Genomic DNA, 23,469 nt, shown 5'->3' on the forward strand with positions numbered 1-23,469 from the left:
CGCCAGTTCTTGAATTGAGGTCATCACAGATCAACACATTCCCCTGGGCCTGGAATTGGATAATTTCCCTCTCAATGTTGGAGAAGGTGTCCTCTTTAAAGTACGGGGATTCCATTGGGGGGATATAGAGTGCGCAAATGAAAACATCTTGGGTGTTAGAGATAATCCCCCTCTCAATTTTGAGCCACATGTGGTTTTCACCCTTTTTTATAAATTTGATGCAATTCTTAAGCTCTGCTTTAAACCAAATCAGTATGCCTCCGGAGTCTCTGCCTTGGGTTACTCCTGGTAATTTATTGGAGGGGACCACCAGCTCTGTGTACCCTTGGGGACAGCCAGTGTGTCCTTTTCCTTTATACCAAGATTCCTGTAAAATGATCATATCTAGGTCTTTAGTTTCATCTATGAACTCCGGGGTCCTACTCTTCACGTCGAGCACCGAAAAGCGTAGACCTTGGATATTCCAGGTCAAAATATATAAGGATTTCATGTTAAGTATGTTCTTTTACTATGATATGTTAAAGAATGATATGTGTTTGTCGTGTCTAAATGTGGGAAAAAAACCATCTCAGTTGTCTATAAATGCTAATACTACTTGGTTACAATTCTTTCTATTAATTAGTCCTTGATTTTTTTCATTTTCTGATCCATAAGGCGGAAGTAGATGCTACTGCACGTCTGCTTATTGTCTCTTAATGGATTGTCTCTGTCTGAGGTATTGCGTACGCCCTGTGCATCTCTCCCTCTGTCTGGCTGGGAGCAGTCCTGTTCCCCTGTAGGACAGGGGTGGTGCAGGTCTGATATTGTTGTTGTGCATGGGGATCCTCTCTGGTCCCGGTTGGTGTGGTGGTGGTCTCTGCAGTAGTCCTGGTATGTACCCCGCTGATCTCGGGTGGTCGGGGGGGGGGTCCTTCTGGAGTCTGGGTATGGACCCGGTTAAAAGCGACGTCCTTCAGGGCTTTAGCAAAGATCGATATTCGTTTCCTGTGGATGTGGATGCGGTCGTAAAGACATTCCACATCGAGGGTGGGGTGTTGGGCCAGGTGCACGTTCTGTTTTGATTCACAGTCTCTTGCTATGCTGGCATTTATCTCATGAATTGTGTTGCTATTAAAGTCTGTTCTCGGCAATATTGTGGAAACAGTGATTCTAGTGTTTGGAAATGTATTGCTTGCCTTCTTAGTCACTGCTCTGAGTGATGTTGCTACCCCTTTCTGCTGGGCCTTTAGGTCATTTGTGCCCATGTGTATTATTATGTGTTGGGGGGAGCCTAATCGGGTTTTGGTCAGCCATTCCAGGGCTCTGTCTGTTGTTGGGCACCAGATCTTTTCTACATTACTTCTAGGGAAGAGCTTTTTCTCCCATAGAAATTTCCCATTTGAGTCTATGAGTATTACAATGTCAGCCTTGTTTGTGTTTACTGTCTGGTGGCTTTCGCCTGGACTCATAGCATGTGTGTTGGGCTGGGGTGGTCGTGTCTGGTGTGTGCGCTCCTCTTATGAGCGGCTCGCTTGTGGTTCCACAGTGGTGGGGGAAGACTGAGCTTCAGTATGCTGGTCGGTCTGTGTGGCACCCCTTGTATTGTGTGTCTGCTGCTGTTGTTCAGTGTGGGAGTGCAGCTGTTCAGTCGGGCTCTGTATTGTCTTATCTCTAGCCTCTGACTGCTGGTCTAATGGTGCTATCTCTCCTCTATGGCTCTCTTTGTTTTCCTGCAGCTCTTTCACCTGATTCCCAAGTCGATTCAGCTCTCTCCAGTATCTCTCTCTCTCTTGCTTTTGTTCGTGTTTCAGTTTAAGGACCTCCTCTCTAAGTTTAACCATCTCTGTCTCTAACTGATTAAATTTATCCTTTAGTTGTATCTGGCTGTGTGATCCCGGGGTATGTGTCTGGTCGGCCCTGGAGGGCTCACTCACTTCCCTCTCCCTCCCCCCCTCTCTCCTCTCCTCTCGCTCTCTCCTCTCCCTCCCCCCCACTCTCCTCTCCCTTCCCCCCCGTCTCCTCTCCACTCTCCTCTCTCCTCTCCCCCGCGGATCAGCGCCTCAGGGCCGGCCGGCCGGTGCGCGGCATAGCGCGTGAGGCCCAGCCGGTCTCACCTTAGCTTTCTCCCTCTCTCTCCATGGATCAGCGCCTCAGGGCCGGCCGATGCGCGGGCTAGCGCGTGAGTCCCGGCCAGACTCACCTTCGCTGCGGTCCGGGCCGACATTGACGCGCGCGCTGACTCCCGCCCTCCCGAGCTGGTTTCAAGACCACCGATTGCGGCTGTGAGAGGCGGCCGGCGGGCCCGCGGGGTAACCCTTCCCGCTCTCCGAGCCCCGCCCGAGATCCGCACTCCCGAGAGCCCCGCCACCCCGCCCGAGCCGAGCGGGGAACAGAGAGAGACGCCGCATCCTGTTTGTGTCCCGTGACCCTCGTGGCTGACGCCATTGCCCCGGGTAACGTGACGACGGGGGTGGGGGGGGCGGGGCTTAGCAGAATCCGTGGGACAATTACCTAGCTCGGGCGTGGCTGGGCAGGAGAGGCCCAAGCTTTGAGGCCTAGGTTATGAGGCCTTACAAAAACGGGGAAAGGTAGGAAAAAGAATCTTCAGGTTAGAGAAAATATTTACAAATGAATTAAGTAAAGGAGGGAGCGCGCGCGAGCGGGGGGGAGAGAGCGCGAGCGGGGGGGAGAGGGAGCGTGAGCGGGGGAGAGAGAGCGCGAGCGGGGGGGAGAGAGAGCGCAAGCGGGGGGGAGAGAGAGCGCAAGCGGGGGGGAGAGAGAGCACCAGCGGGGGGGGAGAGAGAGCGCGAGCGGGGGGGGGAGAGAGAGCGCGAGCAGGGGGGAGAGAGAGCGCGAGCGGGGGGGAGAGAGAGCGCGAGCGGGGGGTGAGAGAGCGCGAGCGGGGGGAGAGAGCGCGCGAGCGGGGGGTAGAGAGAGCGCCAGCGGGGGGTGAGAGAGCGCGAGCGGGGGGGAGAGAGAGCGCGAGCGGGGGGGATAGAGAGCGCAAGCGGGGGGGATAGAGAGCGCAAGCGGGGGGGAGAGAGAGCGCCAGCGGGGGGGGAGAGAGAGCGCGAGCGGGGGGGAGAGAGAGCGCGAGCGGGGGGGAGAGAGAGCGCGAGCGGGGGGAGAGAGAGCGCGAGCGGGGTGTGAGAGAGCGAGCATGGGGGAGAGAGCGCGCGAGCGGGGGGGAGAGAGAGCGCAAGCGGGGGGAGAGAGAGCGCCAGCAGGGGAGGAGAGAGAGAGCGAGCGGGGGGAAAGAGCGAGCGAGCAGGAGGGAGAGAGAGCGCGAGTGGGGGGGAGAGAGAGAGCGAGTGGGGGGGAGAGAGAGAGCGAGTGGGGGGAGAGAGAGAGCGAGTGGGGGGGAGAGAGAGAGCGAGTGGGGGGGAGAGAGAGAGCGAGTGGGGGGGAGAGAGAGAGCGAGAGAGACTGGGGGGGAGAGAGAGAGCAAGTGGGGGGGAGAGAGAGAGCGAGTGGGGGGAGAGAGAGAGCGAGTGGGGGGGAAGAGAGTGAGCGAGTGGGGGGGGAGAGAGAGAGCGAGTGGGGGGGAGAGAGAGAGCGAGTGGGGGGGAGAGAGAGAGCGAGTGGGGGGGGAGGGAGAGAGCGAGAGCGAGTGGGTGGGGAGAGAGAGAGAGCGAGAGCGAGTGGGGGGAGAGAGAGAGAGAGTGGGGGGGAGAGAGAGAGCGAGTGGGGGGGAGAGAGAGAGCGAGTGGGGGGGAGAGAGAGAGCGAGTGGGGGGGAGAGAGAGAGCGAGTGGGGGGGAGAGAGAGAGCGAGTGGGGGGAGAGAGAGAGCGAGTGGGGGGAGAGAGAGAGCGAGTGGGGGGAGAGAGAGAGCGAGTGGGGGGGAGAGAGAGAGTGACTGGGGGGAAGAGAGAGAGCGAGAGCGAGTGGGTGGGGAGAGAGAGAGTGCGAGAGCGAGTGGGGGAGAGAGAGAGCCTGGGGGGGGGAAAGAGAGAGAGCGAGAGAGGCATGGGGGAAGAGAGAGCCGTGGGGCAAGAGAGAGCCGTGGGGGAAGAGAGAGAGACTACAGACAGACAGACAGAAGTGGTCTTTTATATATATAGACTAGCTGGAGTGCCCGGCGGTGCCGAGGCTTTTTCGAGGGCATATTGTTGTTGGAAGAGAGAGAGAGAGCGACTGGGGGGAAGAGAGAGAGCGACTGGGGGGAAGAGAGAGAGCGACTGGGGGGAAGAGAGAGAGCGACTGGGGGAAGAGAGGGCAGGGAGGGGGAAGAGAGGGGCGGGGAGGGGGAAGAGAGGGCGGGGAGGGGGAAGAGAGGGCGGGGAGGGGGAAGAGAGGGCGGGGAGGGGGAAGGCGGGGAGGGCGGGGAGAGGGAAGGGGGAAGGCGGGGAGGGGGAGGGCGGGGAGGGGGAAGGCGGGGGAGGGGAGGTGGGAGAGGAGGGGGGCGAAGGGGGGGAGGGGGTGGGAGGAGGGGAGGGGGGAGGGGAGGGGGGGCGGGGAGGGAGAGAGACAGAGGGAAGGAGAGAGAGAGGCCGAGTGGCCCGCAGCCGCAAATGGAGCCAAGCCCCGAGAACAGGCGTGAGCCGGCTTGAGGCTGAGAGACGGCCATGCCCAGTTGCCGGGGTAACCCTTCCCCCCCTTCCGAGCCCCCATCCTCCTGAGCACCGGCCGTGTCACCCCGCCCCACCCCGCACTCCACTCCCGAGAGCCCCGCTCTCCGAGCCCCGCCAGCCCCGCAGTCCCGAGAGCCCCGCTCTCCGAGTCCCACCCCGCCCCGCACTCCCGAGAGCCTCGCCCCGCCCCGCAATCCCGAGAGCCCCGTCCGCCCCGCACTCCCGAGAGCCCCGCTCTCCAAGCCCCGCCCCTCCGGCCGAGCTGGCTTGATGTCCGCCGATTGCGGCTGTGTGAGACGGCCGGCGGGCCCGGTTGCCAGGGTAACCCTTGACGCTCACCAAGCCCCACCCCACGGCTGAGCCAGAGAGGGAGAGACGCCGCGTCTCAGCTGCTCCTGCTGCGCGCGCACCCTTTAGTAAGGTAGCGGCGCTGGGCTGAGGCCCACCCCTCCAGCCTTCGAGTGGGGCCGGGGAGGTGCCTAGCTCGGGCGTGGGTGCGGAGGAGAGGCCGAGGCTTCGAGGCCTACCTGGAAAAATGGGGAAAGGTAGGAAAATTAATGAGATTAGATAAGTTAATGACTTTCTAAATCATTTTTTTAAAAAACAATATGTGTTTTAAAAGCAACGTTTTTTTTAAAGATGCAGAAAGCGGGAAAAAGAAAGGAAAAGTTTGGAATCAAGATGGCGGCGACTCACCTCGGTTCAGAACGATAAGGCCCGCCCACACACGCACCGATTGGCCCGGTAGCACACGCCAGCAACCCGGCGTACGATTGGTCGAGCTCGAGGTCACTCTGTCGCTAATGAGCGGATAATGAGATGCTAATGAGCGGAATGTTAAGGTTTTTCGGATACCGCGGGCGCGATTTTAGCCCGGCCGAAATGTAAATACGCTTAAAACCGTTTTGGAAAGGTAAGCTTTCTTTCGACGTAACGCACGCGTAGGTATGTCCTGTAACTTTCGAGCGCATAGCCGCCCAGACGCACACGTGCAGACAGACAGAAGGACAGACAGACAGAAGGACAGACAGACAGATCGACCGATTTATATATATAGACTAGCTGAAGTGCCCGGCGGTGCCGAGGCTTTTTCGAGGGCATGTTGTTGTTGGAAGAGAGAGAGAGAGAGCGACTGGGGGGGGAAGAGAGAGAGCGACTGGGGGGTAGAGAGAGAGCGACTGGGGGGAAGAGAGAGACAGGGGGGAAGAGAGGGCGGGTGGGGGGGAAGAGAGGGTGGGGGGGAAGAGAGGGCGGGGGGGAGGTGAAGGGGGGAAGGGAGGGGGAAGGGAGGGCGGTGGGGGAAGGGAGGGCGGGAGGGGGGGTAAGGGGGGCGGGGGGGAAGGGAGGGCGGGGGGAGGGAGGGGGGAAGGGAGAGGAATGGTGGGCGTGGGGGGGAAGGGAGGGGAAGGGTGGGTGGGGGGGAAGGGAGGGGGGAGGGAGGGCAGGGGGGAAGGGGGGGAGGGGGAAGGGAGGGAGGGGAGAGGGGAAGAAGGGGGGAGGGGGGAAGGGAGGGGGGGAAGGGAGGGGGGAAGGGAGGGGGAGGGGGAGGGGGGGAGGGAGGGGAGGGGGGAAGGGCGGGGGGGAAGGGTGGGGGGAGGGAGGGGGGAGGGAGGACTTGAGGCTGAGAGACAGCCACGGCCACGCCCGGTTGCCGGGGTAACCCTGCCGCGCCGCCCCGCACTCCCGAGAGCCCCGCTCTCGAAGCCGCAGCCGCCCCGCACTCCCGAGAGCCCCGCTCTTCGAGCCCGCCCCGCACTCCCGAGAGCCCCGCTCTCCAAGCCCCAGCCGGCCCGCACTCCCGTTGCCGGGGTAACCCTTCCCGCTCACCAAGGCCGAGATCCGCACTCTCGAGAGCCCCGCCCGAGCCGAGCGCGGAACAGAGTCTCATCTGCTCCTGCTGCGCGCGCACCGTGACCCTCGTGGCTGACGCCGTTGCCCCGGGTAACGTGACACCGGCAGCGGGGGGGGGGGGGTGAGGAGCTTAGCAGCAGCCCAGTTACCTAGCTCGGGCCTGGCTGGGCAAGAAAGGCCCAGGCTTTCAGGCCTAAGAAAAAAACGGGCAAAGGTAGGAAAAAGAATGTTCAGGTTAGATAAAATATTTACAAATGAGTGATTTATTTTAAAAGAATTTAATAAATTGAATTTTATTTTGCTGGAAATGTATATTTGAAAAGAAAGACGCAGAAAGCAGGAAAAAGAATGGAAGCAAGATGGCGGCTACTCACCTCGGTTCAGAACGATAAGGCCCGCCCACACACGCACCGATTGGCCCGGTGGCACACGCCAGCAACCCGGCGTACGATTGGTCGAGCTCGAGGTCACTCTGTCGCTAATGAGCGGATAATGGGATGCTAATGAGCGGAATGTTAAGGTTTTTCGGATACCGCGGGCGCGATTCTAGCCCGGCCGAAACGTAAATACGCTTAAAACCGTTTTGGAAAGGTAAGCTTTCTTTCGACATAACGCACGCGTAGGTATGCCCTGTAACTTTCGAGCGCATAGCCGCCCAGACGCACACCTGCAGACAGACAGAAGGACAGACAGAAGGACAGAAGGACAGGCAGAAGGACCGATTTATATATATAGAGAATAGATAGATTGATTTTCCATTTTTAGATATTTTTCTATTACATCTTTAAGTACAGATACCATTATCTTTCCTACCACTGACTTTAAGCTAGCTGGTCTGTGGTTTACTGCACTTGTTCTCTCTCCCTTTTTAAATGTATGAATAACATTAGCTATGAAAATAATATATCTTCAAGTTTGACTAGTTTATCCTGTCTGTTATAAACCAACCCCAGTCACTGACACCAAGCTCCTCCTGTCTGATATAAACCAACCCCAGTCACTGACACCAATCTCCTCCTGCCTGATATAAACCAGCCCCACAGCCACTGACACCAATCTCCTCCTGTCTGATATAAACCAACCCCACAGTCACTGACACCAATCTCCTCCTGTCTGATATAAACCAACCCGTCACTGACACCAAGCTCCTCCTGATATAAACCAACCCCACAGTCACTGACACCAATCTCCTCCTGATATAGTGTGGAGATGCCGGAGTTGGACTGGGGTGGACAAATGTAAGAAGTCACACACCAGGTTATAGTCCAACAGCTTTATTTGAAATCACAAGCTTTCGGAGCGCTGCTCCTTCTTCAGGTGAAGTGGAGAAATGCATAAAGACACAGCTTATATAGTCAGAGAATCATGTCAGATGTTTACAGGTAACCTTTCTAACTGCCATTTATCACACCTCGGCAGAGAGATAATCACAGCAGTCAAAGGTGTGAATGGTGTCCAAACAGGTCAGTCAGAGAAACATTACATCAAAGAACAATGAGGTGGGGTCACAAGGGGTCAAATATTGCAGATGCTGGGGTCTGTATGAAAAACAAAAAAAGACAAAAAACATTTTTTTTGGCTGGAAATCACAGCAGGTCCGGCCGCATCTGTGTAGAGAGAACAAGCCAATGTCGACTCAAGTCTGGATGACCCTGCATCAGGTGGGGTTACATGTAGCGTGACATGAACCCAAGATCTCGGTTGAGACCGTCCTCATGGGTGCGGAACTTGGCTATCAGTTTCTGCTCGACGATTTTGCGTTGTCGTGTGTCTCGAAGGCCACCTTGGAGAATGCTTACCCGAAGATCGGAGGCTGAATGTCCTTGACTGCTGAAGTGTTCCCCGACTGGGAGGGAACACTCCTGCCTGGTGATTGTTGCGCGGTGTCCGTTCATCCGTTGTCGCAGTGTCTGCATGGTCTCGCCGATGTACCTGATATAAACCAACCCCACAGTCACTGACACCAATCTCCTCCTGTCTGATATGAACCAATCCCACAGACCCAGAAAGATTAAACTCAGCCCATTACTTGGATTGGACTTGTCTCCATTCCCGTGCTGAGGGGATTGCTGTGCCAGACGGGAGGGGCAACATTTGGGGACTCTCGATTCTCCACCAATTCCCATTCCCATTCTTTCTGGTGGATAATGGAGGTGCCACTGTGTGTAATGTGCAAGTCAGTAAGAATTGTCAGCAAGGATTAATCAGCACTTTCTAATTGGAAATGTTAATCAGTGGAATCTTTCAGACACTGAATTGTAGATTTTGTGCCAAAGATCAATTTAGGATTGAAGTAAAAGTTAATGTTATTGCAAACTAATTTCTGATCAGAGTCCCTGAATTAAGGGGAAAGATCACAGACAGCGGTTCTTAAAGGGACACTGCAGCCCCGAGAATACAATCGGCTATATATCCAGAATATTAAACTCCAGCCAGTTATTATTAGCATCAGCGGAAACAAACCCCATATGTTGGAATGAACATGGTTCAGTCCTGGATGTGATTAACAGCAGCAATAACAGCAGAATCCAACCTCTGCAGTCACTTGTGAACTCGCTGGTGTTTCAGCAATGTGGTTGACTGAGCGAAACCCCTCCCACACTCGGAGCATGTGAATGGCCTCTCCCCAGTGTGAACTCGCTGGTGTGTCCGCAGTATGGATGACTCAGTGAATCCCTTTCCACACACTGAGCAGGTGAACGGTCTCTCCCCTGTATGAACTCGCTGGTGTGCCAGAAGGCCAGATAACTGAGTGAATCCCTTCCCACATATGGAGCAGGTGAACGGCCTCTCCCCAGTGTGACATTGCTGGTGTCTCAGCAGGTTAGATGACTGAGAGAATCTTTTCCCACACACGGAGCAGGTGAATGGCCTCTCCCTGGTATGAACTCGCTGGTGTATTTGCAAGCTGGATAACTGTATGAATCTCTTAACACACACGGAGCAGGTGAACAGCCTCTCTGCAGTGTGAACTCGCTGGTGTGCCAGCAGGCCAGATAACTGAGTAAATCCCTTCTCACACTCGGAGCAGCTGAATGGCCTCTCCCCGGTGTGACTGCGTCGATGAGTTAACAGCCGGGATGGATAACTGAATCACTTCCCACAGTCCCCACATTTCCACGGTTTCTCCATGGTGCGGGTGTTCTTGTGTCTCTCCAGGTTGGACGATCAGTTGAAGCCTCGTCCACACACACACGTGTACGCTTTCTCCCCGCTGTGAATGGTGCGATGTTTTTTCAGGCTGTGTAACTGGTTAAAGCTCTTTCCACAGTCAGTGCACTGGAACACTCTCACTCGCGTGTGTGTGTCTCGGTGCTTTTCCAGTCACACTGATGTTTGAAATCTTTTCCCACAGACAGAACAGACAAACATTTCTCCTTCCACATTCAAAGGCCGATGATATTCGGGTCCTGATGAATCGAGTGACTCTCTCAGATCTTGATGTGATGTTTGGTTTGAGTTTGCGGTGTGTAAATGCTGCCCTTCTCACAGCCTGTAAAAGGAGTTTACAAAAGCCATCACTGAGAGTCCAGGATAGAAATTGACAAATTTCTCTCCTCCTGGTTCCTGGCCAAGGGGGCCGCGCATGCACCCTGCTGCCCCGAGCCTCTCAAGATGGCGGCCGTTAACCCGGCCCTGTCACCGGGAGAAAGCCCCACAGCTGCCGCCCCACTCGGGGCAAACGCCCAGCCCGGAGGCTCTTGTTCGGGGCCTGAGGCCCACCCCGGGTGTTTGTGAAGCAGATAATGTTGAGTGTTTTAATAATGGGGCCTGGGGCCGCACTCGGGGTGTGAGCAGCCTGCGTCCCCCCAGCGGCTGCTGCCAAGGTCCGTGCATGCTCAGCTCACACTGCCCGGGTGATTGACGGGAGCTCCGGACCAATAGGAAGAGCGGGGCGGAGGTGGGCGGAGCGAGCGGGCGGCTAGTCCTCCAACCAATGGTGGCGCAGCAAGGGGACGGGGCCAGGTGAGCAGCTCAGGTGTGCTGGGGCCGATTGTGACGCGCTGTCCCCAGGTGAGAGCAGCTCAGTCAGCACAGAGCTGGGGCTGGAATCTGGGAGAGGGGCCTCAGTCAGCACAGAGCTGGGGATGGAATCTGGGAGAGGGGCCACAGTCAGCACAGAGCTGGGGATGGAATCTGGGAGAGGGGCCACAGTCAGCACAGAGCTGGGGCTGGAATCTGGGAGAGGGACCACAGTCAGCACAGAGCTGGGGCTGGAATCTGGGAGAGGGGCCACAGTCAGCACAGAGCTGGGGCTGGAATCTGGGAGAGGGGCCACAGTCAGCGGGCCTGGCAAAGGACCAGAGCCACAGCAGTTTCACTAAAGAAGCTTATTTAAAGACAAATTTCCTGCAGTTTTAGAGACAGCCTTTGTCACTGCAATAATTTCTTTAATGTTTAATAATTAAATCAAAAGCATCAAAAAGGGAGAGAGTAGCAAAAGTAAAGAAAGACTTTCATTTATATAGCGCCATTCACGACCACGGGACGTCTCAAAGTGCTTTACAGTCAATGAAATACTTTTTGAAGTGGAGTCACTGTTGTAATGTGGGAAATGCAGCAGTCAATTTTCACTCAGCAAGCTCCCACAAACAGCAATGTGATAATCACCAGATAATCTATTTTTGTTATGTTGGTTGTGGGATAAATATTGGCCAGGACACCGGGGATAACTCCCCTACTCTTCGAAATAGTGCCATGGGATCTTTTACATCCACCTGAGAGGGAAGACGGGGCCTCGGTTTAACTTCTCATCAGAAAGGCGGCACCTCTGACAGTGCAGCACTCCCTCAGCACTCCCCTGGAGTGTCAGCCTAGGGTTATGTGCTCAAGTCCCTGGAGTGGGACTTGAACCCACCACCCTTTGACCCCGAGGCGAGTGTGCTACCAACTGAGCCACAGCTGACAACGTTGGTCCCTTAGAGGTAGAGACAGGAGAAATTATTATGGGGAATAAGGAAATGATAGAAACATTAAACAAATATTTTGTATCTGTATTCACAGTAGAAGACACAAAAGCATACCAAAAATGGTGTGGAACCGAGGATTTAATGAGGGTGAAGAACTTAATGTAACTAATATAAGTACTAGAGAAACGAATGGGACTAAAAGCCGACAAATCCCCGGGACCTGACGGCCTACATCCTAGGATTCTAAAAGAGGTGGCTGAGGAGATAGTGGATGCATTGGTTTTGATCTTCCAAAATTCCCTAGATTCTAGAATGGTCCCAGTGGATTGGAAGGTCGCAAATGTAACACTGCTATTCAAGAAAGGAGGGAGAGAAAAAGACAGGGAACACAGGCCAGTTAGCCTGACATCAGTCATTGGGAAAATGCTGGAATCCATTGTTACGGAAGTTGTATCAGGGCACTTAGAAAATCATAATATGATTAGGCAGAGTCAACATGGTTTTATGAAAGGAAAATCGTGTTTGACAAATTTATTAGAGTTTTTTGAGGATGTAACTAGCAGGGTAGATAAAGGGGAACCAGTGGATGTAGTATATTTGGATTTCCAAAAGGTATTCGATAAGGTGCCACATAAAAGATTATTACACAAGATTAGGGCTCACAGGGTTGGGGGTAATATAATAGCATGGATAGAGGATTGGTTAATGGGCAGAAAACAGAGAGTAGGGATAAAGAGATCTTTTTCAGGTTGGCAGGCTGTAACTAGTGGGGTGCCGCAAGGATCAGTGTTGGGGCCTCAGCTATTTACAATCTATATTAATGACCTAGATGAAGGGACCGAGTGTAATGTATCCAAGTTTGATGATGATACAAAGCTAGGTGGGACAGTAAGCTGTGAGGAGAACACAGAGTCTGCAAAGGGATATAGATAGACTAAGTGAGTGGGCAGTAAGGTGGCAGATGGAGTATAATGTGGGGAAATGTGAGGTTATTCACTTTGGTAGGAAGAATAGGAAAACAGAATATTTTTTAAATGGTGAGAAACTTTCAAATGTTGGTGTTCAGAGAGATTTGGGTGTCCTCGTGCAAGAAACACAGAAAGCTAGCATGCAGGTACAGCAAGCAATGAGGAAGGCAAATGGCATGTTGGCCTTTATTGCAAGGGGGTTGGACTATAAGAGTAAGGAAGTCTGGCTACAATTGTACAGGGCCTTGGTGAGACCACACCTGGAGTACTGTGCACAGTTTTGGTCTCCTTATCTAAGGAAGGATATACTTGCCTTGGAGACGGTGCAACAAAGGTTCACTGGATTGATTCCTGGGATGAGAGGGCTGTCCTATGATGAGAGATTGTGTAGAATGGGCCTATACTCTCTGGAGTTTAGAAGATTGAGAGGTGATCTCATTGAAACATTCAAGATTCTGAAGGGGATTGACAGGGTAGATGCTGAGAGGTTGTTTCCCCTGGCTGGAGTGTCCAGAACTAGGGGTCACAGTCTCAGGATAAGGGGTCGGCCATTTAAGACTGAGATGAGGAGGAATTTCTTCACTCAGAGGGTTGTGAATCTCTGTAATTCTCTGCCCCAGAGGGCTGTGAATGCTGAGTCTTTGAGTATATTCAAGGCTGAGATCGATAGATTGTTGGACTCTAGGGGAATCAAGGGATATGGCGATAGGGCGGGAAAGTGGAGTTGAGGTCAATGATCGGCCATGATCTTACTGAATGGCGGAGCAGGCTCGAGGGGCCAAATGGCCCACACCTGCTAATTGGCTAAGGGAGAGGAGACAGTGAGTAGTGCTGAGGGATATTTTTCTGACTGGAGGGAAGTATGCAGTGGGTTCCCCCAGGGGTCGGGATTAGGACCATTGCTTTTCTTGTTATATATAACTGACCTGGACTTGGGTATAGGTGTACAATTTTGAAGTTTACAGATGATACAAAACTTGGCAACGTAGTAAATAGTGAGCATAGTAGTAGCAGACTTCAGGAGGACAGAGACAGACTGTGAAATGAGCAGACACAAGGCAGATGAAATTAAATGAGGATAAGTGTGAAGTGATGCAGTTTGGGACAAACAACAGGGAGAGGCCGTATAATCTAAATGGGACTATTTTGAGGGGGTGCAGGAGCAGAGGGACCTGGGGGTCCATATTCACAAATCTTTGAAAGTGCCACGGCAAGTTGGTGAGGCGGTTCAGAAAGCGTATGGGATACTTGGCTTTGTAAATAGGGCCATTGAATACAAAAACAAGGAAGTTACACTAAACTTTATAGATCACTAGTTAGGAACATAGGACAGGAGGAGGCCATTCAGCCCCTCGAGCCTGCTCCGCCATTCAATAAGATCATAGCTGATCTTGGGCTCAAAGCCACTTCCCAGCCTGCTCCCCATAACCCTTCACTTCCTTATGTTGCAAAAATCTGTCTATCTCCACCTTAAATATATTTAATGACCCAGCCTCCACAGCTCTCTGGGGCAGAGAATTCCACAGATTTACGATCCTCTGAGAGAAGAAATTCCTCCTCATCTCAGTTCTAAAAGGGCGACCCTTTATTCTGAAACTGTGCCCCCGAATTCTAGATTCCCCCATGTGGGGAAACATCCTCTCTGCATCTACCCTGTCGAGCCCCCTCAGTATCTTATATGTTTCAATAAGATCACCTCTCATTCTTCTGAATTCCAATGAGTATAGGCCCAGCCTGCTCAACCTTTCCTCATAAGTCAAACCTCTCATCTCTGGAATTAACCTGGGGAATCGTCTCTGAACTGCCTCCAATGCAAGTATATCCCTCCTTAAATAAGGAGACCAAAACTGTACGCAGTACCCAAGGTGTGGTCTCACCAATACCCTGTACAGTTGTAGCAGGACTTCCCTGCTTTTATACTCCAACCCCTTTGAAATAAAGGCTAACATCCCATTTGCCTTTTTGATTACTTGCTGTACCTGCATGGTAACTTTTTGTGTTTCATGCATAAGGACCCCCAGGTCCCTCTGAACTGTAGCATTTTGTAATCTCTCTCCATTTAAATAATAATTTGCTTTTTTATTTTTCCTGCCAAAGTGTATAACCTCGCACTTTCCCACATTATACTCCATCTGCCAAATGTTTGCCCACTCACTTTGCCTGTCTATATCCCTTTGCAGGTTCTTTGAGTCCTCTGCACAACTTGCTTTCCCACCCATCTTTGTATCAGGACAGGAGGAGGCCATTCAGCCCTTCGAGCCTGTTCCGCCTTTCAATGAGATCATGGCTGATCTGTGACCTAACTCCATACACCCACCTTTGGCCCATATCCCTTAATACCTTTGGGTAACAAAAATCTTTCAATCTCAGATTTAAAATTAACAATTGATCTCGCATCAATTGCCGTTTGCAGAAGAGAGTTCCAAACTTCTACCACCCTTTGTGTGTAGAAGTGTTTCCTAATTTCACTCCTGAAAGGTCTGGCTCTAATTTTTAGACTGTGTCCCCAGTCCTAGAATCCCCAACCAGCGGAAATAGTTTCTCTCCATCTACCCTATCTGTTCCCCTTAATATCCTGAAAACTTCGATCAGATCATCCATTAACCTTCTAAATTCCAGGGAATACAACCTTAATTTGTGTAATCTCTCCTCGTAACTTAACCCTTGAAGTCCGGGTAATATTCTGGTAAACCTACGCTGCACTCCCTCCAAGGCCAATATATCCTTCCTAAGGTGTGGTGCCCAGAACTGCTCACAGTACTCCAGGTGTGGTCTAACCAGGGTTTTGTACAGCTGCAGGGTTTTGGCCTCAGCTGGAGTCTTGTGTACAGTTCTGGGCACCACACTTTAGGAAGGATGTCAAGGCCTTGGAGAGGGTACAGAGGAGGTTGACCAGGATGGTACCAGGGATGAGGGACTTCAGTTATGTGGAGAGATTGGAGAAGCTGGGATTGTTCCCCTTAGAGCAGAGAAGGTTAAGAGGAGACCTAATAGAGGTGTTCAAAATGATGAGGGGTTTTGATCGAGCAAGTAGGGAAAAACTGTTCACTCTGGCAAGTGGGTCGGTAACCAAAGGTCACAGATTTAAAATAGTTGCTAAAAGAACGAGAGGGGAATGAGGAGAATTGTTTTCACACAGAGGGTTGTTAAGATCTGGAACGCACCATCTGAAAGGATGCTGGAATCAGGTTCCACAGGAACTTTCAAACGGTAATTGGACATGTACTTGAAGAGGACTAGTTTGCAGAGTTCTGGGGATAAAGCTGGGGTTTGGGACTAAATTGGACAGCTCTTTCAAAGAGCCGACACAGACACAATGGGCCGAATCACCTCCTTCTGTGCTGTTAAGATTCTATGATCAGTGTGAAGACGCTGGTGTCCCTTAAGGATGTTAGAGCTTTTAAAGCTCTTCCCACAGTCAGAACATTTAAAGGGTCTCTCGTCAGCGTGAACAAGCTGGTGTGACAGGAGGGTGGATGACAGAGTGAATCCCTTCCCACACACGGAGCAGGTGAACTGTTGTATCCGTGTGTTAATGGAGGCACGGAATGCAGGAGTTGCTTTAACAAGTGTTTACTGAACAAAGTCCAGAGGTGAACTAACTATACAAGACGCTGTACAGGCTTATATACCCGAGTGGTCACTACCGGTACCACAGTACACAGGGCTTCAAAAAAACATAGTTCCTCTTAAAGGTACATACACTACATGCACGGCCTCTCCCCAGTGTGGAGGCGCTGGTGTCTCTTCAGCTCCCCGGAGCTTTTAAAGCTCTTCCTACATTCAGAACATTTAAAGGATCTCTCGTCAGTGTGAACAAGCTGGTGTGTCTGCAGGGTGGATGAATCAGTGAATCCCTTCCCACATTCGGGGCAGATGAATATCCTCTCCACAGTGTGGAGACGCTGGTGTCTCTGCAGTTTGGATGTCTGAGTGAATCCCTTCCCACACTCGGAGCAGGTGAACGGCCTCTCCCCAGTGTGAACTCGCTGGTGTTGCTTGCGCGCCCCGGAGCTTTTAAAGCTCTTTCCAGTCAGAACATTTAAAGGGTCTCTCATCAGTGTGAACAAGCTTTTGTCTCAGCAGGTTGGATGACTCAGTGAATCCCTTCCACATTCGGGGCAGATGAATATCCTCTACACAGTGTGGAGACGCTGGTGTCTCAGCAGGTTGGATGACTCAGTGAATCCCTTCCCACACACGGAGCAGGTGAACGGCCTCTCCCCAGTGTGGAGGCGCTGGTGTCTCTTCAGCTCCCCAGAGCTTTTAAAGCTCTTCCCACATTCAGAACATTTAAAGGGTCTCTCATCAGTGTGAACTCGCTGGTGTTGCTTGAGCTCCCCAGAGCTTTTAAAGCTCTTTCCACAGTCAGAACATTTAAAGGGTCTCTCATCAGTGTGAACTTGCTGGTGTCTCAGCAGGTTGGATGAATGAGTGAATCCCTTCCCACACACAGAGCATGTGAATGGCTTTTCAGCAGTGAGTAGTTGTTGGTGTCTCTTCAGATGCCAGGAGCTTTTAAAATTCTTCCCACATTCAGAACAGTTAAAGGGTCTCTCGTTAGTGTGAACTCGCTGGTGTTGCTTGAGCTCCCGGGGGATTTTAAAACTCTTCCCACACTCAGAACATTTAAAGGGTCTCTCATCAGTGTGAACTCGCTGGTGTTGCTTGAGATCCTGGGGGATTTTAAAACTCTTCCCACACTCAGAACATTTAAAGGGTCTTTCGTTGGTGTGAACTTGCTGGTGTGCCTTCAGCTCCCTGAAGCTTTTAAAGCTTTTCCCACAGTAAGGACAGTTAAATGGTCTCTCATCAGTGTGAACTCGCTGGTGTCGCTTCAGATCCCCGGATCTTGTAAAGCTCTTCCCACAGTCAGGACAGTTAAACGGCCTCTCATCAGTGTGAACTCGCTGGTGTCTCTTCAGATCCCCGGAGCTTTTAAAGCTTTTCCCACAGTCAGAACATGTAAAGGATCTCTCGTCAGTGTGAACAAGCTGGTGTGACTGCAGGTTGGATGTCTGAGCAAATCCCTTCCCACACTCGGAGCAGGTGAACGGTCTCTCCCCAGTGTGAACTCGCTGGTGTTGCTTGAGTTCCCGGGGGATTTTAAAACTCTTCCCACACTCAAAACATTTAAAGGGTCTCTCGTTAGTGTGAACTCGCTGGTGTCCCTTCAGCTCCCCGGGGCTTTTAAAACGCTTCCCACAGTCAGAACACTGAAATGGTCTCTCCCCAGTGTGAACTCGCTGGTGTCTTTGCAGGTGGGATGAAGAAACAAATCCTTTTCCACACACGGAGCAGGTGAACGGACTGTCCCTGGTGTGACTGCGCCGTTGATCTTCCAATGCAGACGGGGAACTGAATCCCTTCCCACTGTCCCCACCTTTACCCGGTTTCTCCCCGGTGTGATGGTGCACGTGTCTCACCAGGTCAGGCGATCGGCTGAATCCGCGTCCACACACCGAACACGTGTGCGGTTTGTCATCGCTGCGATCGCTGCTTTCTCCTTCCATGTGCAAAGGCCGATGATATTCAGGTCCTGATGAATCGAGCAACTCGGTCAGATCTTGACGTGATGTTTGGTCTGAGCTTCCCGCCTGTAACTGCTCCACTTCAAAAACCCTGTAAATTGAGTTCAGAAAATGATCAGAGGCAAACTTGTTTAATTTTCCCCTTTCCGAACCTAGTGGCAGTGAAGCTGATTTTCAGACTCCGGCTGCTACACAGGTTGGTTGAAAGGATCAGCAGTAATGGCAGCTGTAATACCCACAAGACCCCGCGCTCCAGAAAGCACGCTGTTGACGCTGAGTCCCGTGCATGTGCCTCCCTCCTGCTCCACAATCGCCCACCCCGATCGGTCCGCAACGCGCACGCTCAGCACACAAAATCCCGCGGTTGGAACACCAGGCGCGCATGGGTGGTGGCGGGGGGGGGAAGGGGTGGCGGGGGGGGAAGGGGTGGTGGGGGGGGGGAAGGGGTGGCGGGGGGGAGGGTGGTGGGGGGGGGAGGGGTGGTGGGGGGAGGGGTGGTGGGGGGGAAGGGCTGGTGGGGGGGAGGGGTGGTGGGGGGGAGGGGTGGTGGTGGGGGGAGGGGTGGTGGGGGGGAAGGGCTGGTGGGGTGGAGGGGGGGAGGGGTGGTGGGGGGGAAGGGCTGGTGGGGGGGAGGGGTGGTGGGGGGGAGGGGTGGTGGGAGGGAAGGGGTGGTGGGGGAGGGGTGGTGGGGGGAAGGGGTGGTGGGGGAAGGGGTGGTGGGGGGAGGGGGGGGGAGGGGTGGTGGGGGGGAAGGGCTGGTGGGGGGGAGGGGTGGTGGGGGGGAGGGAAGGGTGGTGGGGGGGAGGGGGTGGTGGGGGGGAGGGGGTGGTGGGGGGAAGGGGGTGGTGGGGGGAGGGGTGGTGGGGGGGAAGGGGTGGTGGGGGAGGGGTGGTGGGGGGAGGGGTGGTGGGGGGGAAGGGGTGGTGGGGGAGGGGTGGTGGGGGAGGGGTGGTGGGGGGAGGGGTGGTGGGGGGGAGGGGTGGTGGGGGGAAGGGTTGGTGGTGGGGGGAGGGGTGGTGGGGGGGAGGGGTGGTGGGGGGGAGGGGTGGTGGGGGGGAAGGGGTGGTGGGGGGGAAGGGGGGTGGTGGGGGGAAGGGGTGGTGGGGGGAGGGGTGGTGGGGGGAAGGGGTGGTGGGGGGAAGGGGTGGGGGGGAGGGGTGGTGGGGGGAGGGGTGGTGGGGGGAGGGTTGGGGGGGGAGGGTTGGGGGGGAAGGGGTGGTGGTGGGGGGGAAGGGGTGGTAGGGGTGGTGGGGGGGGAGGGGTGGTGGGGGGGAAGGGGTGGTGGGGGGGAAGGGGTGGTGGGGGGGGAGGGGTGGTGGGGGGAGGGGTGGTGGGGGGGAAGGGGGTTGGTGGGGGAAGGGGTGGTGGGGGGGAGGGGTGGTGGGGGGGAAGGGGTGGTGGGGGGGAGGGGTGGGGGGAGGGGGGGGAAGGTGTGGTGGGGGGGAGGGGGAAGGGGTGGTGGGGGGGAAGGGGTGGGGGGGGGAGGGGTGGTGGGGGGAGGGGTGGAGGGGGGGAAGGGTGGTGGGGGGAAGGGGGGGGGGAAGGGGTGGTGGGGGGAGGGGTGGTGGGGGGGAGGGTTGGGGGGGGAAGGGGTGGTGGGGGGAAGGGGTGGTGGGGGGGAAGGGGTGGTGGGGGGGGGAAGGGGGTGGGGGGGGAGGGGTGGTGGGGGAGGGGTGGTGGGGGGAAGGGGTGGTGGGGGGGAGGGGTGGTGGGGGGAGGGGTGGTGGGGGGAGGGGTGGGGGAGGGGTGGTGGGGGGAAGGGGTGGTGGGGGGGGAGGGGTGGTGGGGGGGAGGGGTGGTGGGGGGAAGGGGTGGTGGGGGGAGGGGTGGTGGGGGGGAGGGGTGGTGGGGGGAGGGTTGGTGGGGGGGAGGGGTGGTGGGGGGGAAGGGGTGGTGGGGGGGGGAGGGGTGGTGGGGGGGAAGGGGTGGTGGGGGGAGGGGTGGTGGGGGGAGGGGTGGTGGGGAGGGGTGGTGGGGGGGAGGGGTGGTGGGGGGGGAGGGGTGGTGGGGGGGGAGGGGTGGTGGGGGGGAGGGGTGGTGGGGGGAAGGGGTGGTGGGGGAAGGGGTGGTGGGGGGAGGGTGGTGGGGGGAAGGGGTGGTGGGGGGGGGAGGGGTGGTGGGGGAAGGGGTGGTGGGGGGGAGGGGGTGGTGGGGGGAAGGGGTGGTGGGGGGGGGGGAAAAGGGGTGGTGGGGGGGAAGGGGTGGTGGGGGGGAAGGAACGGGGGGAAGGAGCAGGGGGGAGCGGGGGGGAGCGGAAGCGGGGGGGAGGAAGCGGGGGGGAAGGAAGTGGGGGGAGGAAGTGGGGGCGGGAGGAAGAGGAAGAGGAGGGGGAGGAAGTGGGAGGAAGTGAGGGGGAGGAAGTGGGGGGGAAGAAGTGTGGGGGGGAGGAAGTGGGGGGAAGTGGCGGGGAGGAAGTGAGGGGGAGGAAGTGGGGAGGGAGGAAGTGGGGGGGGGAAGTGGGGGGGAGGAAGTGAGGAGGAGGAAGTGGGGAGGAAGTGGGGGGAAGAAGTGTGGGGGGGAGGGGGGAGGAAGTGGGGGGGGAGGAAGTGGGGGGGATGGGGAAGTGTTGGGGAGGTGGGGGGGGGAAGGCAGGGTGGGGAGCCAGCAGACCCTCTCCCAGTGTTGGTCCCTGTCTGGGCCAGAAGCCTGGGACTGGAGTTGCGCTGCTGGCCGTTGGAGAAGCCTAGGCCTCGGGCCCCTGCACTGACATGGCAAGGGGCGGGGGAGCAAGGGGTGGGGAAACATGAAACTTAAAGTACTTATAAAACATTTTGGTAAATCTTTCTATAACATACACTTTACAACCTCACCAATCTTTTTATTAAAAAAGGGGTCCTCACCTCTCAGTGTGTTGTATCACAAACAATGGCCGCCGCTTGCTTTTCAGTTGGAAAGATTAGGCCCCGCCCACACAGTTGATTGTCTGTCTCGGTCAGCAGGACCCGATTGGGTCAAGGAAAATTTCATTCAGTGGATAAGGATTTTTTATTCAAACATATTTAGCTGTGTTAAATGTAATGGTTTTTTATCCAAGAATTTTCCGATACAGAGATCAGTGAGACAGGGTTGTCCCCTGTCCCCATTGTTGTACACATTGGTAGCAGAACCATTAGGTTACATGATGCGAAAGAAACAAGGTGTAGTTGGGATTGTGGTACCCAGTTCCGGGCTGGTGTCGGTGATACACCAATATGCAGATGACACAAGCTTAACATTGAGAAATGGGGAGTCAGTGAGGAAAGCTATGGAGGTAGTGGAGGAATATTGTAGAGCTTCAGGAGCCAGAGTGAATTATAGTAAGTCCCAATGCCTGGTTGCAGGGAGGGGTAGGGGGGAATGGTTGGGGAAATGTCCCTTTAAGGTGGTGGAGGTTTTGGAAGTTCTGGGGGTGCATATGGGGTGCAAGGAAGACAGGGATGAAGTGGATTGATTACATTGGGAACCGAAGGTTATGAAAATTAAAAAGATTTGGGGAAGATGGGAAAGAAGGTGGTTGAAAGTGCAAGGAAGAGCGACAGTGGTGTCTGCTCTCCTGCTATCTAAGCTATGGTACTTATTGACGGTGGAGGATATTCCTGAGTGGGCGGAAAAGTCCATCTGAGAGGCTTGAAGTTTTTATGGGAAGGGAAACCAGCCTTGGTGGCTTACAATACCATCATTGGACGGAGAAATCAGGGAGGACTCAATTTCCCAGATATTGATTTGAAGAAAAAATCCTTTAGAATCAAATGAGTGAAGAGATTTCTTCAGAAGTCAAATCAAGTTTTTGGAAGAGTTGTTTTGAGCATTTTTTAAAACGAAGTGGGATAGGAGGGCAGGGGATATTGTATATGGAATCCAATAATATGTTTTTGAAATCGATTAAACTTCTCCCTAGGTTTTATAAGGGGGTTGTAGAGATTGGGCCCAATTTTTTAAAAGTGTGCAGTTTATGCCCAAGGGGGCTGAGGAATTTTTAGAACAGCCCTTATTTTTGAACAGGTGGGTCAACATCGAAGGAGAGGTTTTATTTAATCAAGCTTTTATAAAAGCTGGGATTATATCTGTGAAAGATATTATACGAGGTGATTCCAGGTTGGTTGCCGGAAGCGATAGTGAGGGACGGAGGAGGATCAGGAGGTAGAAGGAAAAGCAATAGGAATTATGTATGAGAAGATTGTGAGGGCAATGCCACAGCATTGGATGGAAGAAATAAATGCGGAAATCTCCAAAAGAAGTAAAATGCGTCCTGCTTTTCCAAGCTTTGTACTGGAGAAAGGGGGAGAGAGTTGGTCCAATTTGACAACTGTCATACTTGAGATTTCTATGAGGTATTTAGAGAATGGAGATTCAAGACACCTGCTGGTCAGGAGTTTTGGCAGAGTATATACCCACAGCTGGCCTTCAACAGGATTTGGAAGGGAGTGTGGGCGAATTTTAAATGTCCAGAATGGATTGAACTGGATTTCAAATTGGCTCATAACCGGATTTTTACCATGACGGTCTTGTGCAAGATTGGGCGAGTGGCGGCGGTAACTTGCTCAGTGTGTGGGACACGGGATGAGACTCTGTCCCATTTACTGGTGTTATGTCCGCAGTTAAATGACTTTAAGTACTATGTTTGACAGTTGTGTGAAGCTTTTTTGCTGGGTGGGGACCGAACAGCGAGAATGGGAATCCCGTGGGACTCAATTTTGAGATGGGAATTGCAGGAGAGTCTGCCCGAGTCTAGCGGAGCGGCAATTAATTTAATGTTCAGTTTGGCTAGATTCGTGATTGTGCAAAGAAGGAATGCTCTGTTTTTTAAGGGGAGGAGAATCAATCTAAAAGAGTATTTTAAATATAAGCTAAAAGATCATTATAAGGCTCTGTGGATGTTTTATTCAGAAAGGAATTTAAGGATAGTATTTTATAACCAATTTTTAAAGTACAATCGATTAATATGTGTTACAGGAGACAAATTAAACTTCAGGTTTTGATGTTAAAATGTGGTGGCGGAATGGCTGTGCAGAGCAGTGGAATTGATTTGTATCATACAATGTAATGATCACGATGTTGTAAATGTTCTTAATGTTCAATAAAGTATATTTATAAAAAAAAAGTGGGTAGCACATTCGCCTCTGAGTCAGAAGGTTGTGGGTTCTAGTCCCACTCCAGGGACTTGAGCACATAAAGCTAGGCTGACACTCCAGTGCAGTGCTGAGGGAGTGCTGCACTGTCTGAGGTGCAGTCTTTGTGATGAGACTTTAAACTAAGGCCCCATCTGCTCTCTCAGGTGGATGTGAAAGATCCCATGGCACTATTTTGAAGAAGAGTAGGGGAGTTATCCCCGGTGTCCTGGCCAATATTTATCCCTCAACCAACATAACAAAAACAGATTATCTGGTTATTATCACATTGCTGTTGGTGGGAGCTTGCTGAGCACAAATTGGCTGCCGTGTTTCCCACATTACAACAGTGACTCCACTTCAAAAGTACTTCATTGGCTGTAAAAAGCTTTGAAATGTCCGGTGGCCGTGCAAGGCGCTATATAATTGCAAGTCTTTCTTTCATATATCCTTTTTCAATTTCCCCTGCACTCTCTGTATTCTCCTGGTTTTTGACTATTCTGTACCTGACATTTGTCGTAAACCTCCATCTCCTGTTTTATTCTCACCTCTACATCCTTTGTCATCCAGG

At 53.6% G+C, this 23,469-nt stretch overlaps 1 protein-coding gene across 1 annotated transcript; it reads right to left on the minus strand.

The window, feature by feature from the left end:
• Positions 1–8,847: 8,847 nt before the first annotated feature.
• On the minus strand, positions 8,848–21,905 carry LOC147118803 (uncharacterized). Its single transcript, XM_085984615.1, has 7 exons — positions 20,652–21,905; positions 16,423–17,902; positions 15,995–16,110; position 15,894; positions 15,652–15,796; positions 15,611–15,613; positions 8,848–9,290 (listed from the first exon to the last, which is right to left on the minus strand). The coding sequence occupies exons 2-7, from the start codon at positions 17,791–17,793 to the stop codon at positions 8,944–8,946; spliced, it is 1,983 nt and encodes a 660-aa protein (XP_085840741.1). The 5' UTR covers positions 17,794–17,902; positions 20,652–21,905; the 3' UTR covers positions 8,848–8,943.
• Positions 21,906–23,469: the final 1,564 nt, after the last annotated feature.

This window comes from Somniosus microcephalus, chromosome 4, assembly GCF_052327205.1.
Source record: "Somniosus microcephalus isolate GS21.2 chromosome 4, FLI_Smic_1.0, whole genome shotgun sequence".
Classification (NCBI taxonomy): domain Eukaryota; kingdom Metazoa; phylum Chordata; class Chondrichthyes; order Squaliformes; family Somniosidae; genus Somniosus; species Somniosus microcephalus.

Excerpts from the sequence above, each read along its gene's own strand:
- LOC147118803 (XM_085984615.1), bottom strand. The coding sequence starts at position 17,793 with ATGGAAGGAGAAAGCAGCGATCGCAGCGATGACAAACCGCACACGTGT. Across the intron at positions 16,111-16,422 it reads GACACCAGCGTCTCCACACT|ACACACCAGCTTGTTCACAC; the intron begins GTGTAGAGGATA and ends TCCACCCTGCAG.